Here is a 17,035-nt window from a genome sequence, read left to right as displayed (position 1 = left end):
TTTAAAAAAAATCCCACTGCTGGTTTCTGAATGACCTTACAGGATGGCACCAAAATTGCAACTCTGCTGCCATAGCTACAAGGATATTCCACCCCGCCAATACAAATCATATTACAAATTACAATCATTAATCTGGAATCTACATGACGTTAATTAGATTGATTTATGACCCTGCAAATCTTTCCTGGAGGTCTGATTTTCTTGGTACAACTGTTGGAAAACTGGGTAGCTTGCTGTACAAGTCTTGCCTTTTTTAAATTGTTTTTTTGGTTAGTACGTTTCTCTCCTCTCAAATAATCCCCCTGAATTAAAGTTATTGTGCATTAGGTCAATTATACAATTAAGAATGAACAAAATAAAAGTGTGCACACCTGAGCTTTCAATATGATGGTAGTGTTTTCAGACATGTTGCTGTCCTGCTGCCCTCTGCCGGCCGCGGTCTCCCTCTGGCCGCAGTGGGTTGCCGTAGTTACCACATACCGGTCGCAAGATGGCCGCCCCGGCAGCAGAGAGGCGCTCCAGCGCTGGCTGAGGGCTCCGTCTCTGCAGCTCGCAGGCACCGAGCGGACTCAAGTATTTATTCCTTTTTAAACCTCCATCTCCTTCCTTTCGACGACAACCAGCAATGCCGTGCACTTTGCATCAGTAGAAATCCGACATGGAGCCGTCCGAGCTGCAGCCGCCTCAAATGCGAAGGTAAAACTGGGTGACGAGGAGGGAGGAGGTGAGAGGGGAATATATATCATTAAGCGAGGGACTTGCACCGCAGAAGAGGTTTCGAGAGGAAAGGGGTGTGTGGAGGGCTGCAGATTGGGCCGCAGGCACCTTCTGCCAAATAGTGAGCTCCCGCCGGCTAACATTGGGGTTGCAGCCGCCTCGCATGCGCACAGCGGCCCCCTCCGCTTCCTGCCACATAGTGCACAGAGGGAAGAAATGACTGCAGCTTTTAATTTGCACCGTGAAAGAGAGAAGGGGAAAGAAAGCCGGTGCAACATATTTTAACATTTGCATTGTGTAGAAAAGTAAACGAGGTCACATATGCATACACGTATTTCGGCGTAAGTTGCCGTTTACAGCAGGAAATCGCCGCGTTTGTTGCGAACGAGCAACTTTCATTTGCGAAATTCCAATAACCAAGAAGGTCAGGTTCTGCAGCAAAAAAATGCATAAAATATACTCTGATCATGCTGTAGATGCAATAAATCTCTCTTCGGAGCTATTGAGCTGGGTGGTACTGGGGGTGCTACTTTGAGAACCTATCTCGGCCCATTGATACAAAGAAGTTTGGCGAAAGGTACGTCAGGTCACGCACAATGTGCCCAAAACTGCACGAATGCAATTTCTTTTAAAACAGTAAAGTGTTCGAGTGCAAACTTGAATAATTACAATGAGCCCTGTTTGCAGAGTGAAGTTGAGATTGATTTTGCAGTTTCTTAACTCGCTCTTAACTGGAGAAAGTCTTAACAGTTTGCCCCTCTCCTCTCACGGATCACCGTCCTTCGAAATGCGAAGCCATGCTAAATCCAAGAGCTTTCTGAACCAGCACTCTCGTCTTTCCCTAATTCTGTCTGACTCTCACAAGACCAGGTGCGTGTAAAACATTTCGATATTGTCACCTTGTGTTAAAAGCCTAAACTGGTAACCTTGCAACATGCAACATTTTTCTTCAATCAAAAAGCTTTTGTGCAGTGTTCTCCATTTCCCATCGGGCTCTTTTGTTTACCAGAATTGTTCTGTGCAGTGGACATCTAAATAATTTTCCCTGGGGAATGCCTTCCATGCGAGCATCGCGCTTACAAATCTTTTTTGTTGGTTTTTGCTTCTTTAAAATAAAACTTCAGTGGCGAGTTGTACGAAAATGGCCAAGCCTCAGGGCATTTACATCTACAGACGTAGTTTTGTGCAGGGAACTGGGGTTGCTGTTTACTGGAGGCGATCGATTTGAAAATCTGCGGGTTGGGTATCTTGCAGACGTAGTGTGGGTTGTCCATTTATCGAAAAATCGACTAGTTGCGAAGTTAAGTTCTGGGAAGAAAGTTTTTAAGGTTAGTTTTTGCGTGGGAGTTTACGACAAAATGGCATTGATGCAGACTGAACAGAATCTGGGAATTTTTTTATAGAATATATTAATAAAAAATAACTTCTCGCTGTATGATTAGCTCATGTTCCCTCAACTCTTGGTTATCTGCAAACTTGTACAGGCGTTTTGAGGAGAGAAGTTAGTTTGATCGGACGGCGGAGTTTTTTTTTCAAGCTGTGGTGTTTTAATGCACTTTTAATGCGCCGCTGCATTTTCCGGAATATTTTGTTTTTCCAGGGTGCGGCCGTTTCGTTTGCCTTTTAGTGCGTGTAAGTAATGTTGCTACATGTTTATTGAAGATGACAGAAAGAAGTTTGCGGTGTAGTGAGGCTTGCGATTAGTATGATGCTTTTAAAGATGTTGGCGTTATGCTTTATGGTTATTCATTAGGCATTTCTAAAAGATCCGCTTTCAGATGTTGGCACGCAAATGCCAAATCTTTTCTAATCGATGAGTTCTCCCAACAAAGTGCGGTGACTAGGGATAATAAAATTTCTGAGGAATTGTAATTGCACCACCCCCAGCAAACTAATTTCTGTTTTTGGGGAGTGAGATTGGTGTAGTTTGCTATATGTAGCATGCGTGCTATAATCCATCTTGAACGGTATTTTTTTTGGCAATCAAAACTTGATGTGTCGGGGTTGAAATCAGATCGGCCGTGATCCTATTGAATGGTGGGGCAGGCTCGAAGGGCCGAGTGGCCTACTCCTAATTCGTATGTTTGCCCAAATCCAGGTCTGGTTGAGCAGAAATTTCTTCAAGTATTTGGAAGACAAAAGTGATCCTCTTCAGCTCCCCCCCCCCCACAAACTTCGTTTCCTAGCTCCTGAGTCCATCCCTCTCCCTGACATCTGTCAGAGACTGAAGCAGACCATTCGCAAACTTGGTGTCTCACCTCATTCTGAGATGAGCTCCTGAACCACACTTATACTCCCATCACCAAAGAACATTTATGTCCATCTCCCTAACGTCGCCTGACTCTTTCCTGGCTCAACTGAAATCCTCACCCACACCTTTGTTACCATGAGACGTGGCTATTAAAATGCTTTCCTTGGTGGCCTCCCATTTTCTATCCTCTTTAAATGCAAGATCATCCAAAACTCTGCCTGCATCCTAACTCACACCAAGCCTCTTTCGCCCATCATCCTTATACTCACTTACCTAAATTGGCTTCCAGTCCAGCAAGGACACAATCTAAAACTTTCTTTCTTCAGGACCACTGCCCATGGCTCAGGCCCTAAGCTCCTCCAATCCTACAACCTTTGTGATCTCTGTGTTCCTCCAATTTTTGGCTACCTGCTCACCCCTGGTTTCAGTTGCTCCATCATTGGGTATGCCTTCAGTTGCCTAGGCCCTAAATTCTGGAATTCTTTCCCTGAACCTCTCCATGACTCTCCTTTAAGATGCCCTTTAAAACCTACCACTTTGGCAAAGATTTGTCTCATATTTGTCCTAATATCTGTCCCATTTTGTTTGATAAGGCCTCCATGAAATGCCTTGGAACATTATCTTTGTGAACGTTGCTATATTAATACAAATAGTTCTGAGACTGGTACCAGGGAAATGTGATTTGAAGCAGGTGGACTTGCTGCATGTCTGTCCAGGTTACAGTAAGGCCAGCCTCAAAGGATCACTGCTATGCTCCTTGAGCCACTTGTTTATAATATTGGAAAGTAGATAAGGGTGTCTATTCTCTTGAAACATCATTTAAAAAAATCCATATAGAATTTTAAAAGATTCCAGACTGATAGATGAATCACCTGGGCACTTTTTAAATGAAGTATTGCACTGACTTAGAATTATAATACAGTTGTGAACTCTAAATATGGGGATATTGCATCATTTAGTGCTTATTAGTATGGTCGCCCATCTGGGCCACACCATCTGAAACCACTTTTTGTCTTTGTGAAAGTAACAGCTTGTGTTTTACACTCTTGTTTCTTTGCTTTGGGTTATTTAGCAGTTAGAAAATTTTCCTCTCCTCTAGATTCCTTTCTTCCAACAATACAGCAAAATAATTTACCATGATACAGTTGCCATGTGAATCCTTCACTCCACTATTCTGCTCCTAACAAGTAAATTATCAGGTAAGTAGGATGAAAAGATCACAAATTTGAAAGCAAGGGCATGCATTTCAAAGGTGCCCTTCAAAACCTCAAGATGCCCGAAAGCTAATGAAGTACTTTTGAAGGTTAGTTGCCACAGGGAGTGTAATGTTAGAAACACAGCAGCTGATTTCGACACAGGAAGATCCCTCAAAAAGTGAGATAAGGGACTGGATAATCTGTGACGTTAGTTAGGATAAATATTGGCCAGGACACTGGGAAGAACTCCTGCTCTTTGAAATAGCCCTATACGATCTTTTACATCACTTGTGATGGCAAATGTACCCTTGGTTTAATACCTCTGACGCTTGGACAATATAGCACCCCCTCAGTACTGCACTGAAGTCTTGCCCTAGATTATATATTTGACTTTCTGAAAAGGACTGAGTCTGCTATCTCTGAGACCATCTACCTGTGAATCAAATAACACTTCAATGCAGTTTGTGGCAGGAACTGAGGCAGTTGCTTCAGCCTTCCTTATATTGGATGCAGTTTCTGTGACAGACAAGCAATGTGACAAATCGGAGACCATAGAGGGGTTGAGAGAGATGGTGGTGAGGTAAAGCCGGGTGTCTTCAGCTGATGTTGTCCAAGGGCAACATGGAAAAATAACAGTTGAGAAATGCAGAAACTAAAAGTAACAGGGACAAATAACAGTTTGGTGGAAATGTTAAGGTAATGTTGCTGGGCTAGTAATCCAGAGGCCTGGGGTAATGCTCCAGAGACTTTAGTTCAAAACACAATATGGCAGCTAGTGAAGTGTAAGTTCAATTAAGTATATAACTCTAAAATTAAAAACCAGCCTCAATAATCATTACTGTGAAATTACTGCTAATAAAATTCATTTGGTTCACAAGTAACCTTTTGGGAAGGAAATCTGCTGTTCTTGCCCTGTCTGACCTACATGTGAGTCCAGATTCACAGCAATTTGATTGACCCTTAACTGCTCTCTGAAATGGTCTAGCAAGCCACTTAGTTGTATCAAAACCACTACACAAAAATCAAGTAAGAATTAACAGATGGGCCAACCGACATCAACCTAGGATCGTATATGACAAAGGCATGCCCAGCCCAGTGGACCCTGCAAAGTCCTCACTAACATCTGGGGACTTTTGCCAAAATTGAGTGAGCTATCCCTCACACAAGTCAAGCAGTAGCCTGACATTGTCATACTTACAGAATCATATTTTACCGTCAATGCCCCAAACTCCTCCATCAGACCCTGAGCTCCCACCTATCCTTGACCTTCTATTTTATTCCACCCCCTCTTGAACAGTATAAAATCCATCACATTTCTACCTCTCTTCAGCTCTGAAGAAGTCATACAGATTCAGAACTTTAACCCTCTCTCTTTTCTCTTTTCTCTCTCTCTCTCTCTCTCTCTCTCCACAGATGCCAGAACTGCTGAGTTTTTCCAGCATTTTCGTTTTTATTTCAGGTTCCAGCATCTGCAGTATTTTGCAGCTAATTTGGTTCGCTCCATGTGATATGAAGAAACTGCTGAGAACACTGCATACAGCAAAGGATTTGGGTCCTGACAACATCTGGCTGTAGTGTTAAAGATTTGTGCTCTACAACTACCCATGCCCCTAGCCAAGCTGTTCCAGTATAGCTATAAAATTGGCATCTACCTGACAATGTAGTAAACTGCCCATATAAGTGCTTGTTCACAAAGAATGGAACAAATCCAATCCTACCAATTATCGCCCCATCAGTCTACACTTGATCATCAGCAAAGTGACATTGCTATCAAGCTGCACTTACTCAGTGATAATCTGCTCACCCTGCTCACTTTGGGTTCTGCCAGGGGCCACTACAACTCCTGACCTCATTACAGCCTTGGCCCAAACATGGTCAAATGAGCAGAATTCAAAAGTTGAGGTGAGAGAGTCTGCCTATGACATCAAGGCAGCATTTGACCAAGAGTGGCATCTGGTAAAATTGACTTCAGTTTTACTAAGGGGAAAAACTCTCAACTGGTTGGAGTCATACCTAGCAAAAAGGAAAATGTTTGTGGTTTTCGGAGGCCAATCATCTCAGTCCCAGGGCATCACTCCAGGAGTTCCTCAGGGTAGTGTCCTAGGCCAACCATCTTCAGATGCTTCATCAAGGCCTTTCCACCATCATGAGGTCCGACGTGGGGATGTTCACCGCACAGCATTCTATACCGTTCATAGCTCCTCAGATAATGAAGCGGTCCATGCCCACATGCAGCAAGACCTGGACCAAGTTCAAGCTTGGGCTGATAAATAGTGAGTAACATTGGTACCATACAAGTGTCAGGTAATGATTATTTCCAACAAGAGAGAATCAAGCTACCCCCCTTTGACATTTTTTTTATTCATTCATGGGAAGTGGGCATTGCTGGCTAGGCCAGCATTCATTGCCCATCCCTAATTGCCCTTGAGAAGGTGGTGGTGAGCCTTGAAGTGCTGCAGTCCATGTGATGTAGTTACACCCATAGTGCTGTTCGGGATGGCGTTCCACTATTTTGACCTAGATAAAGGGAGTGTTGTTGGAGCTGCACTCATCCAGGCAAGTGGAGAGTATTCCATCACACTCCTGACTTGTGCCTTGTAGATGGTGGACAGGCTTTGGGGAGTCAAGAGGTGAATTACTCATCGCACAATTCCTAACTTCTGACTGCCTTTGTAGCCACAGTATATGGCTAGTCCAGTTCAGTTTCTGGTCATTGCTAAGCCTGAGGATGTTGATAGTGAGGGATTCAATGATGGTAATGCCATTGAACATCAAGGGGTGATGGTTAGATTCTCTCTTGTTGGAGATGGTCATTGCCTGGCACATGTGTGCCACGAATGTCACTTGCCTGTTATCAGCCCAAGCCTGGATGTTGTTCTTGTCTTACTGCATTTGGACATGAACTGCTTTTGTATCTGAGGAGTCACGAATGGTGCTGAACATGGTGCAATCACCAGTGAACGTCCCCACTTCTGACTTTATAATGGAAGAAAAGTCATTGATGAAGCAGCTGAAGATGGTTGGGCCTAGGACACTACCCTGAGGAAGTCTTGCAGTGATGTCCTGAAAATGAGATGAGTAACCCCCAATAGCCACATTCACCTTTCTTTGCGCTAGGCATCAGTCCAACCAGCGGAAAGTTTCCCCGATTCCCGTTTGCTCCGGTTTTGCGAGGGCTCCTTGATGCCACACTTGGTCAAATGCTGCCTTGATGTTAAGGGCAGTCACTCTCCATCTCCCCTCTGGAGTTCAGCTCTTTTGTCCATAGTTGAACCAAGCCATCAATGACATCACTAAAGCTGAATCCTCCACCATCAACATAATGAGGGTTACTGTTGTAAGAAACTGAACTCGGCCAGCCATATGAACACTCTGGCTTCAAAACAGGTCAGAGGCAGGGAGTTCTGGAGTGAGCAGAACTAACACCATTGTGTGTCCACCATCTACAAGGCACAAGCCAGGAATGTGAATGAATACTCTCCACTTGCCTGGATGAGTGCAGCTCCCAACACTCAAGTTCAAGACAAAGCAGTTACTTCAATTGACACCCAATGTACCACTTAAAACATTCATTCTCTACTTCACGTGTGTACCTTGGCAGCAGTGTGTACCATCTACAAGATGCCCTTAAAGCAACTCAGCAAGACTCCTTTAACAGCACCTAACACACTCTCAACCTTTACCACATGAAAGAGCAAAGTCAGTAGGCACATGGGACAGCCACCTACTTGCAAGTTTCCCTCCAATTCACACACCATGCCGCTGTATCACCATTTCTTTGGTGTCGCTCGGTCAAAATCCTCGAACTGTCTCCCTGACAGCACTGTGGCTGTACCTACACCACAATGACTGCAGTAGTTTCAAGGAGGCAGCTCACCACTGCCTTAAGGGCAATTAAGGATGGATAATAAATGCTGACTTTGCCAGCTATGCCCACATCACATGAACGAATTAAAAATTAACAGGTAGTAACGAGCCATGTTAGGACCCTTGTGCAACCATTCAGTATGAACTCTGCACATCCACATGAGGATGCCTACTGGCCATTTTCCAGTTGTCGTCATCCAAGTAGATACCAATGACATAGGTAGAACTAGGAAAGAGGTTCTGCTTAGAGAGTATGAGGAGCTAAGTACGAAATAAGTTTCAGTGATGGTAAAGTCTCACTTCGTTGTAATGCTCACTATTCAGAAATCATTGCACAAGAACATGCGGAACCAGTCCATCAGACAGTAGTCCCAAAGTCCACTTCCTGTGCCTCACTTCTGCCTTCGATATACACAAAAACTGTTGAAGGACAAGATCTTGATGATAAATGGACAGTGCAGCAGGAATATCTATGGATCATATCCTGAGAAACCCATGGAAGATCTAGTGTATGAATAATGATTGTTATTTACTATAAGTAAAAGCCTCAATCGCTTTTAGGAATGAATAGGCATTTTTATCTAGCTTGAGCCATAACATCTGTCTGGGATACATTTGGGAATCTTTCCTAGTGTTGCTCATGGTGATTGGTCTAAGTACCATTACAGTCTGTTTCTATCGCTAGTTTAGTTTAAAGACAGTTTTCGTTTATTTTTAATGTTTTTCAAGAGACAAAAATTGGTTGGGGAAATGTTGGATCGATCTGGTGAAAATGTGTTTTATAAACTTTTTTTATTTGGAACATTCATAAAATTCAAAACAACAAAGGAGCTCTTATATAAAAAAAACATCCCCTGCCAAATTACAGCCTGCAATTAATGATGCATTTTACAGATCCTGCTGGAAGGAACTCGCCATTAGACTGTGATCCCTTAAGGTAATGTTTAGGATAGGGTCAGTGGTCAGGGACAGGAGGGTGTGACTGTGAGTGAGGAAGTAAGTAAGAGGGCAGGAATGTGAGCCTCTGCAATTGTCCAATTGGTTTGACGTTCTCTCAGCTTGCTTGGATGAGAATGGGTCTGCAGGGTGGATGAGCAAACCGACCATGGCACCATGGTACAGGAAGCCATTCAAATAGGGGGAGCAAAAAGGAATGTAGTGGTAGTAGGGGACAGTATAGTGAGGGAGTTTGACACTAATCTCTGTAGCAAAGAGCAAGAGTCCAGACGACTGTGTTGCCTGCCCAGTGCCAGGGTTCGGGATGTCTGCTCAGGGCTGGAGAGGAAGTTGCAGTGGGCGGGGGAGGATCCAGTTGTCATGGTCGATGTAGATACCAATGACATAGGTAGAACTAGGAAAGAGGCTCTGTGTAGAGAGTCTGGGGAGCTAGGTACTAAATTGAAAAGCAGAGATTATAATCTCTATATTACCTGAATCGTGTGCAAATTGGCATAGGGCAATTAAGATTAGAGAGATGGATTTGTGGCTCAAAGACTCGTGTGGGAGAAGTGGGTTATGGTTTGCGGATTACTGGCACTAGTACTGGGGAAAGTGGGGGATGTACTGTTGGGATGGTCTACACCTGAATCAGGTTGGGGCCAGTGTTCTTGCCAATGACATAACTAGGGAAGTAGAGAGGGTTTTAAGCTAAATAATGGGGCAAGGGATCAAATGTGGAAAGATGTGGTATATCAAAGAGTAGAGACAAGGTAAGACAGGAAAATAGCAATATGGGAAATGGTTGGAGAATGGCAGGAAGGGATAGAGAGGTAAAATCTAAGAATGTACAAAGAATCAAGACTAGTTGTCACAAAGATAGCAAAAAGACAAAGCTAAAGGCTGTGTTTGAATGCATGTAGCATGTAACAAAGTAAACAAATTGATAGCACACATTTGAAGTAAATGAATATGATCTGAGCCATTACAGAAACTGGCTGCAAGATGACAAGGATTGGGTCCTGAATATTGGAAGATAAATGACCTTCAAGAAGAATACAAAACTAGGTAAAGGTGGAGGGGGCAGCACTATTAATTAAGGATGGCATTTGTGCAATAGTTAGAGATGTCCTTGGTTCAGGGGATCAGAATGTAGAATAGGTTTGGGTAGAGATGAATAGTAGGGGACGGAAGTCACTAGTAAGAGTGGTCTACGGGTCCCCTAACAGTAACTACGATGTTAAGGCAAAGTATGCAAGAAGAAATATTGGGTGCTTGTGATAAAGGGACAGCAATAATCATGGGTGACTTTATTTACATATAAAACTAGAAAAATCAGATTGGCAGTTGTAGCTTGTTCATAGAATGCTTTCAGAATAGTTTTAGAGCAGCATGCTCTGGAACCAACCAGTGAGCAGGTTATATTAGACTTGGTATTGTGTAATGTGACAGGATTAATTAATGACCTCGGAATAAAGACACCCCTAGGTAGCAGCGACTACAATATGATTGAAGTGTACATCCAGTTTAAAAGGCAGAAGAGTAGGTCTAAGATTGGCTTTTTAAACTTAAATAAGGGCAACTATGTGGGCATGAAAGCTCAGCTAGCTGAAGTGAACTGGGACACTTGCCTAGAGGATAGATCAATAGAGAAGCAATGGTAGACATTTAAGGAGACATTTCAGAATACTCAGAATAAGTATGTTCCTACTATGAAGAAAATTTCCAACCTGAGGACCAGCCATCCATGGTTTTCTACAGGTATTTAAACAGGAAAAGAGTAGGTAAAGTGAGTGTTGGTCCTCTAGAGAATGAGAATGGGAAGTTAATAGATAATAAGGAAATGGAAGATGAAATGAACAAATATTTTGCTTGTGTTCACTATAGAGGATACAAAAAACATTCCAGCAATAGCTGTAAATCGGGAGGTAGAGGAGAGAGGAACTTGCAGAAATTACAATTGCTAGGGAAACAAACAGTACTGAGCAAACTGATGGAGCTGCGGGCTGACAAGTCTCTGGGTCCAGATGGACTTCATCCTAGGGTCTAAAGAAGTGGCTAATGAAGTAGTAGATGCATTGGTATTAATTTTCTAAAATTCCTTGGATTCTGGAAAGGTTCCATCAGACTGGAAAGTAGCAAATATTACCCCTCTATTCAAGGAGGGGGGCAGAAAACAGGAGACTGTAGGCCAGTTAGCTTCACATCTGTCGTGGGGAACATGTTAGAGTCGATCATTAAAGAGGTTATAGCTGGGCACTTGGAAAAGTTCACGGTAATCAGGAAGAGTCAGCATGGTTTTGTGAAAGGGAAATCATGTTTAACCAATTTATTAGAGTTCTTTGGAGGAGTACCATGTGCGATGGATAGAGGAGAGCCTGTGCACGTACTGTACTTGGATTTCCAGAAGGCATTTGATAATCTGCCACGTCGAGGTTATTGTGGAAAATAAAATCTCATGGTATGGTGGGTAATATATTAGCCTGGATAGAAGATTGTTTTCTGCCAGCTAGCCAGAGCACGTATAAATGGGTCTTTTTCTGATTGGCGGGATGTGGTTGTGGTGTCCTGCAGGGTCTGCTGGAGCCTCAACCTTTGACAATTTACATCAATGACTTGAGGGGAGTGAAGGCATGGTAACTAAATTTGCAGGCAACACAAAGATAGGTAAGAAAACATGTTGTGAAGAGGACATAAGGGGGTTGATAGCAGATATAGGTAAGTTGATTGGGCAAAAATCTGGCAGATGGAGTATAATGTAGGAAAATGTGAAGTTCACTTTGGCAGGAAGTATAAAAAAGCAGAGTATTACTTAAATGGAAAACAACTGCAGAATTCGGAGGTACAGAGGGATCTAGGTGTTCTGCATAAGTCACAATGTTAGTATGCAGGTACAGCATGTAATCAAGAAGACTAATGGAATGCTATTCTTATGAGAGAAATTGAACATAAAAGTAAGGAGGTTATGCATCGGTTATAGAGGGCATTGGTGAGACCGCATCTTGAATACTATGTGCAATTTTGGTCTCCTTATTTAAGGAAGGATATAAATGCATTGGAGGCAGTTCAGAGGGGGTTTACTAGATTGATACCTGGAATGAGTGGCTTGCCTTATGAGGGTAGGTTGGACAGGCTGGGCTTGTTTCCACTGGAGTTTAGAGTGAAGAGTGACTTCGTTGAAGTATATAAGATCCTGAATGATCTTGACAAGGTGGACGTGAAAAGGATGTTTCCCTTTTGTGGATGAGTCCAGAACTAGGGGGGCACTGTGTTTTAAAATTAGGGTTCACCTTTATAGGACAGATGAGAAATTTTGAAGGTTGTGCAACTTTGGAACCCCCTTCCTCAGAAGGCAGTGGAGTGGGGGGTAATTGAATATTTTTAAGGCAGAGGTAGGTAGATTCTTGTTAGGCAAGGGAATCAAAGGTTATTGGGGGTAGATGGGAATGTGGAACTCTAAACAAACCAATCAGCCATGATCTTATGAATGGCGGAGAAGGTTCAAGGGGCCAAATGACCTCCTTCAGCTTCTATTTTGTATGTTTGTAAGATATTTGGAAATATTTTTGCGGCACCAGCCAATTTTTGCCACTATAATAAAGATTCGAGATCATGTGCATGGACACAGTTGTGGCCTAATTTTTAGCGAACGATACCTTGATGTGTGTCTTGAGTCAATCTTTGATGACCTCAATCATCAAAGGGGCTATCAGTGTGTTAACAGCCTCTGATGTCCTTGCTCCATACCTAACTGGCAAACAAAGTACAGATATTTGCTGCAGCATAAAGAATGTCTTCAGAAATATCTGAAGAAAATCCAGATCTCTACGAGGAAATGAAAATTTCACAGCCTTTGTTTCCTTTCTGAAAATTACATCCAGCAAAGCACACACTTTGACTCAGATCTTCCGGTCTTAATAGTGATGACCGCTGAGGCTGCAACACAGAGTCTCCAGGAGCCAACTTGTACTGGAAACCTGAACTTTGCCAGAAATATCTCCATGGGAATTCCTGCTGATGGGCCCACCAAGCTTTTCAGCGTATAAGCTTGGGCTGCTTGCCCAGGTCTTGTCTAGTTTTTAACCCCAGTTTATTAGAGCTGCTGCTAGCAAATGTAAATGTTGTTCATTTCCCCCACCAAGCTCAAAACACACCTCGGCGCTAGGACTCACATTTCTCCCTGACAATCGATCTACACTGCAGCCAACAAAAAAGGTGGTAATGCAAGTTATAATGCAGTCAGCAGTGTAAGCCACTGCTTCGTCGCTGACTGGAAGATCCAGCCCATTGCACATGCTGTACAATTACAGATGCAATGTGTGTGCATCTTGCAGCGATTGACCCTAGTTTACATTAATTCCTTATTTTTGACTAACATTCTCTTCATCTCCAAACCTTTTATCACCACAATAATAGATTTTTAAAATTGTACCTTGTAATACTTAGATGTATGGAACAAAGACTTGCATTTGCATAGTGCCTTTAACATAGTAAAACATCCCAAGTGCTTTACAAGTACATAATGAGACAAAATTTGACACACATTTTGAAAAGGATGTATTAGGACAGGTGACCAAAGTTCTGGTCATAGGTTTTAAGGAGCTTCTTAATGTAGAATTGGGGAATTCTACAGCTGAAGGCTTAGCCACTATTAAAGGGGTATTGGAAATTGGGGATGCAGAAGAGGCCAGCATTGGAGGATGGCAGTGTCCTAAAAAGGATGTAAGGATGAAATAAGCTCTAGAAAATGGGAGGGGTAAGCCCTTTGAGGGATTTGAGCATGAAGATGAAAATGTTCGATAAGAGTCGATGCTGGTTTGGGAATCAAGGGAGGTCAGCAAGTACAAAAGTGGTGGGTGAAGGGAACTTGGCCCGAGTCAAATTATCAGCAGCTTTGACTGAACTGAAGTTAATGGAGCATGTGAGGTGGGAAACTGGCCAGGAGAGCATATAAATGTATGTATTCCACATCAGTTTAGTATATTAATTTTGATTATACTCATATCAAATTTTTATTTCACACTTTTTAAAATAATTTCCACGGTACAGAGAGAATTCACAAGCAACAGAAAAAATAACTTCTGAATTGGCCTCCGAATTCATCATGATTAGTTTCTAATCACTTAGTTGTTTAGAACTTGTGGCTTTAAAGGGAGTGTCATATACAAAAAGCAGCCCCCCTCCCCACCCAACCCATGCACAATTCTGGTAATCAACATGTGCCCATAACATTACCTTTGGGTTGTGTGTGTTTTACATAGAACACCCACTCCCTGACTAACTGCAGAGTGGCAGGATATAATTACAGTGTGACTATAATATATTTGCGTGCACACATATATATTGATCAGCAATAACCATGTTTTTAATGTGATGACAGTAAGCCCAAGGGCGTTGAACAAAAGATGTTCAAATAACGAGATTCAAATCGATGAATTAAAATTTGTTACAATACAAAGTACAGTGTCAAAAAATGAACGATCACAATAGAAAAACTCATCAAAAGATATGCAAATGACATGCATTAAAATCAATGACCGATATTGAAAGGTTACCAATCACCTTTATGGTGTAGATAACCAGGGAGTACTGAACTAACAAAACACAAGGAACCAGCAGATTAACAAATGCAGTAATGAAATATGGGCACCAGAAATGAATCAGCCAATGAAGCAGCAGACTTAGCAGTAAGAAATAAAAGAATAAGGAGCAATGGGCGGCAGTGAAAATAATGAATTAACGAAGCTAAGGGTGGTGGTGCAAAACAAAGCATATGAAAGTCAAAGGAGCATAACTCAAAATGCTAAGGCACAACAGCAGGAGAAAGCAAGTGCTGTCATGCCTTGGATTGGAGAGCTTGTAAAAAAAAAACTTTAAAAATATGTGGGGCTGGGAGAAAAATGAAAAAGCTGGCACTTGTGAAAATCAAAGAGCATAATAAAACAGATGAACAAAGTAACAATTAAAGTTGGTATTAGTAGCAAGTTAAAGAAGGAAAGTTAATAATTAACAGGGCCAGTGGTAGGAAGGACAACATAGGTTGATACTTGAGCACATCAGGAATAATATAGGCATGTGGCTGGATTAACATAATGTGGTGAGCAGGAAGCTGAATTGGGAGTAATTGAAAAACTGAGAGGTGAAACATGGAGGAATACATTGGAATTTAGTGGGGTGGTTAAGAGTGTGTTAGGTGAACAGGCAAGCAGAAGAAAGCACAGCCAGTCCTTTATGCAGCAATTTATTTTTTGTTTTTTCTGTATAAAAAAAAAAAGGGCTAAGAAACACATCTTATTAAATAGGTGATCAAGGTGGCAAACTCTGATTTGCTGGGACAGCAGGTGTGGAGAGGTTGCAGTTGAAGGCAAGGGTTTGGAGTGTGAGGTGGGACTGATTGAATGCTTTATCAGCTTGCTGCATCCATGTCCACCCCTTGCAGCCCAACCACCACCAGAGGCTGTGCAGTAACTACCTACACCATATGGACTGCAGCAGTTCAAGTACACAGCTTATCACCTTCTCAAGGGCAATTAGAGATGGGCAATAAATACTGTCCTAGCCAGCAATGCCCACATCCTGTGAGCGAACAAAAAAGCCTTCGGAGACCGAGGATATGATCATGGGAGAGTGACAATCAGCTATTGGTTTGAGAAGCGGAGGCAAAAAATATAAGCAATTAAAGATGCTAACAAAGCACTGGGACTTATTTATAGGGGGGTTGATTTCAAAAATAGAGGTTGCATAAAATTGGTGTAAGAGCTAGTCAATCCACTCTTGGGAGTATGATATACAGCTCTATTCTCTAATACTGTAAAAAAAAAACAAAATAGAAACACTGAAGAAAGTGTTAAAAAAATGCAGAGATGGTATCAGAACGGAGAAATTACATCTATCCAGAAAGATTGAACGGGTTGAGGCTTTTTTCTTTAGAAAAGTGAAGACTTTGAGGACATCTGAAGAAAGTTGGGTTGGACAAGGTAGTTGTGGAGAGAAGGTTTCCATTTGTGAGAATTCCAAAACTAGGGGCGATCAAGGCAAGATAGTTACCAATAAATCCAATAGGAAATCGGGAGAAATTTCTTTTCTCGGAGAGTGGTTAGAATTTGGAATCATAGTAAGTGGTTGAGGCAAATAGCTTAGATGCTTTCAAAAGTAAACTAGCTGAGTACATGAAAGAAAAGGGAATGGAAATGTGTGCTGAAAGGTTTAGATAAGGTAGGTGGGATGCATGGGCTAATTTGGCTAAAAGACCTATTTCTTTGTAACATGGAAGAATGACAACAAAGTATATGAATGTGAGAGAGTGACATGGTGATTTTGAAGATTGGAAGTAAAGGATGTGAATATGACGAGTGACAGTGATTAATTTGGCTTTGCTCTGCCAAAACTGGATTTAAGCAAAAGCATTTAATGCTAACATCTGAAATTCTCCTCAATTCAAGTTTTTCTTTTTTTTTGTTACTTTTGTAAGTATAAATGGAGGAATATGGCATGATGAAGTACTAATTCCTGAAGGTACGGAATATGATCAAGTGAAAACATAAAATTAGCCAACACCAGTTCTTTGTTGTGATTATTTTGTATGTTACCTTCACACAGGAATGCTACAAGTTGGATTGAAAGTTTATTCTTGTACATTCATCATTTTAAATGATACCACGATAAAGCATGCAAACCAACTTGTCAGTGCTGGATAAGTGTGAGCTCTATTGCCAGTTCACTTTGGAACTTTGGCTTATTTAACACAATTGATCCCATAATGTGCTTTGAGAAATGGAGAGAGCTCCATGCTTGCTTTTAAGAGACTTTAGTTTATATCAAAGTTAGTATATTTGACTGTTGCATTTCAGTTGGAACAACAAAAATTGTTTCCTCTTCCTGAGGGCAAGTTGGTAGCAGTCACTTCAGTATTTTCAAGGCTGGAAACAGTTGAAGTCTGCATAAGAAACTCCTCGTATGTGTGGGCAGAATGACATAATCTCATCAGCCCGGGTTCTGTGGTGAACGGTTTGTGGCTGTTTGCCATGTTGAACTAGATGCATTGGAAATATGACTGGTTTGAATAAGA

General features: G+C 41.9%; 1 protein-coding gene across 3 annotated transcripts in view; it reads left to right on the top strand.

Annotated features, from left to right (window-relative positions):
• The first annotated feature begins 471 nt into the window (after positions 1-471).
• map3k4 (mitogen-activated protein kinase kinase kinase 4) overlaps positions 472-17,035 on the top strand; it is a 230,806-nt gene continuing 214,242 nt past the window's right edge. The window contains exon 1 of one of the 3 annotated variants that reach the window (XM_041174360.1): positions 472-696. In XM_041174360.1, coding sequence (XP_041030294.1) covers positions 659-696 — 38 coding nt within the window. In that variant the 5' untranslated portion in view covers positions 472-658. Of the gene's footprint in view, positions 697-1,404; positions 1,588-17,035 lie in introns of those variants that run through there. The other 2 variants (XM_041174347.1, XM_041174340.1) reach the window with 2 other exon arrangements.

Source organism: Carcharodon carcharias, chromosome 2, assembly GCF_017639515.1.
Source record: "Carcharodon carcharias isolate sCarCar2 chromosome 2, sCarCar2.pri, whole genome shotgun sequence".
Lineage (NCBI taxonomy): Eukaryota > Metazoa > Chordata > Chondrichthyes > Lamniformes > Lamnidae > Carcharodon > Carcharodon carcharias.
The sequence above is the reverse complement of the archived record's forward strand: the minus strand, read 5'-3'. Positions and strand labels throughout refer to the sequence as shown.